Here is a 1782-nt window from a genome sequence, read left to right as displayed (position 1 = left end):
ATTCACCAATATTTTTATCTAATGATCTTATATACTTGAAGGACAGACTTTACCTCTGGCTGAGCATCAATCCATCTCTTGATGCTTTTTTCCTCCAGGAACTTGAGGAAGTGAGACTTGGAGAGGAAGTGCTTGGCTTGGTTCTGTATCCACTTCACACCTGTAACTGCTAAGGTTGTCAGACTTTGCAAATTACCAAAGCTCTTTGGGAGACTTGTTAAGCAGTTTCCTTTCAGTAACAAAAACATCAAGTTAGGCATGTCTCCAATGTCCTCTGGTAGACTTGTCAGCATCATGTTACAGGCAAATAGATGTTTTATCCCCTTCATTTTTACTAGCACAGGGGGCAGCATTTGCATCCTGTTGCTACTGATATGTACCTGCTTGACCTGACTACAGTTGGCCAGGCTGGCTGGTAGATCCACTAGGTTGTTTTTCTCCACAGTGATAAAGAACAGGTTCTTACATTGTCCTATGGATTCTGGGAGAACATCAATGTAGTTGTTGCTTAGGTCTAGTTTTGTGAGATGATGGAGGTTGATGAAGGTGTCAGGAGGGATTGAAGTGAGGCGGTTACCTGGAAGCTTCAGACTTGTCAACAACCTGGGATTACCACTAAAAACCAGTTTTGGGATTTCTGTGAGATTGCCACATGTACTTGGAGATTGGCAGGCTGCATGACATTGACACACAAACCATAGTCGCTTTTTGTGAAAACTAGAGAGGCCAAACCTCTCTGGGTTGTCACTCACAATGCTCTGAAGATGCTGAAATAGGAACACATGAGTAAAGACCTTTTCCACCAAAAATACTTTGTATAAATAAAATTTAGCAACGTGTAAATTTCTGTAAAGATACGTAACTTATTTAAAGACCAATATTGTACTGTAGAATCTCATGCACCATTTTGGAATTACTTAGCAAAACGTTTTTTAAAAGATTAATATAAGAGTCATGTGTCATATGTCATTAAGATGAAAGTCATGTCGCATATTACATGAAGACAAAAAATGTGTCATATGTCATTAAGATAAGAGTCAAATGTCATTAAGATAAAAGTCATGTCTCATACTACATGAAGAAAAAAAATGTGTCATATGTCATTAAGATAAAAGTCATGTCTCATAATACAACAGAGATGGTTTCAAGCCTACCTTAGCACTGGAGTTCAAGAATGGTCGGGGTTGCCCTCCCTTTTTACTCGGAGTACAAGTAATACTCAGAATATTGTCTTTGTCAAAATTATCTCCATAGGAGGAGAGCTTATGTATGGTATACAGTCTCATCACTTCCTGTACACCTTGTCCAATCTGGAATTGAGACAAAAAAAATGTTACTCAAATAATCCGTTACTCAAATAATCTGTTACTCAAAATGATATGTTATTCATAATAGGTTACTCAAAGTAATATGTTACTCAAACTTATCTGTTACTCTAATTACCTCTTTCCTAAGACAGCTTGTGAGAAATATGTTCCATGTATGCTATTTTTCATATAATTTTACAACTGGATGGGAAAAACGCAATTGGAGACTGGGATTTGGACACGAAACCTTTAAACTTATAGATGGATTCTATGACCAAAAGATCTACCTGTTCACCTTAGATCAACCCAGTCCAGTTCCCCTCCAATTATGTGAACGTTGCCAAAGGGCCATAAAGTGAAAAAAAAATCATAATTATACAGTGGTACCTGTTTAATCCGACACCCACATCATGTTGGTCAGAAAAGACAAGATGTAAGTATACACAGGTCTTATTTGGTAAATGAGAAATGGTAT

The 1782-nt window shown here is 37.4% G+C and overlaps 1 protein-coding gene across 1 annotated transcript in view; it reads right to left on the bottom strand.

The window, feature by feature from the left end:
* The window catches only part of LOC110454651, a 66267-nt gene that overhangs the window by 10352 nt on the left and 54133 nt on the right, over window positions 1-1782 (bottom strand). The window contains exons 31-32 of the mRNA XM_021504286.1: window positions 1155-1310; window positions 54-767 (exon numbers count right to left, since the gene is read on the bottom strand). Coding sequence (XP_021359961.1) covers window positions 54-767; window positions 1155-1310 — 870 coding nt within the window. The remainder of the gene's footprint in view (window positions 1-53; window positions 768-1154; window positions 1311-1782) is intronic.

This window comes from Mizuhopecten yessoensis, unplaced genomic scaffold (assembly GCF_002113885.1).
Source record: "Mizuhopecten yessoensis strain PY_sf001 unplaced genomic scaffold, ASM211388v2 scaffold7987, whole genome shotgun sequence".
Lineage (NCBI taxonomy): Eukaryota > Metazoa > Mollusca > Bivalvia > Pectinida > Pectinidae > Mizuhopecten > Mizuhopecten yessoensis.
Note: the sequence above shows the minus strand (reverse complement) of the source record. Positions and strands in the feature narration are given on the sequence as shown.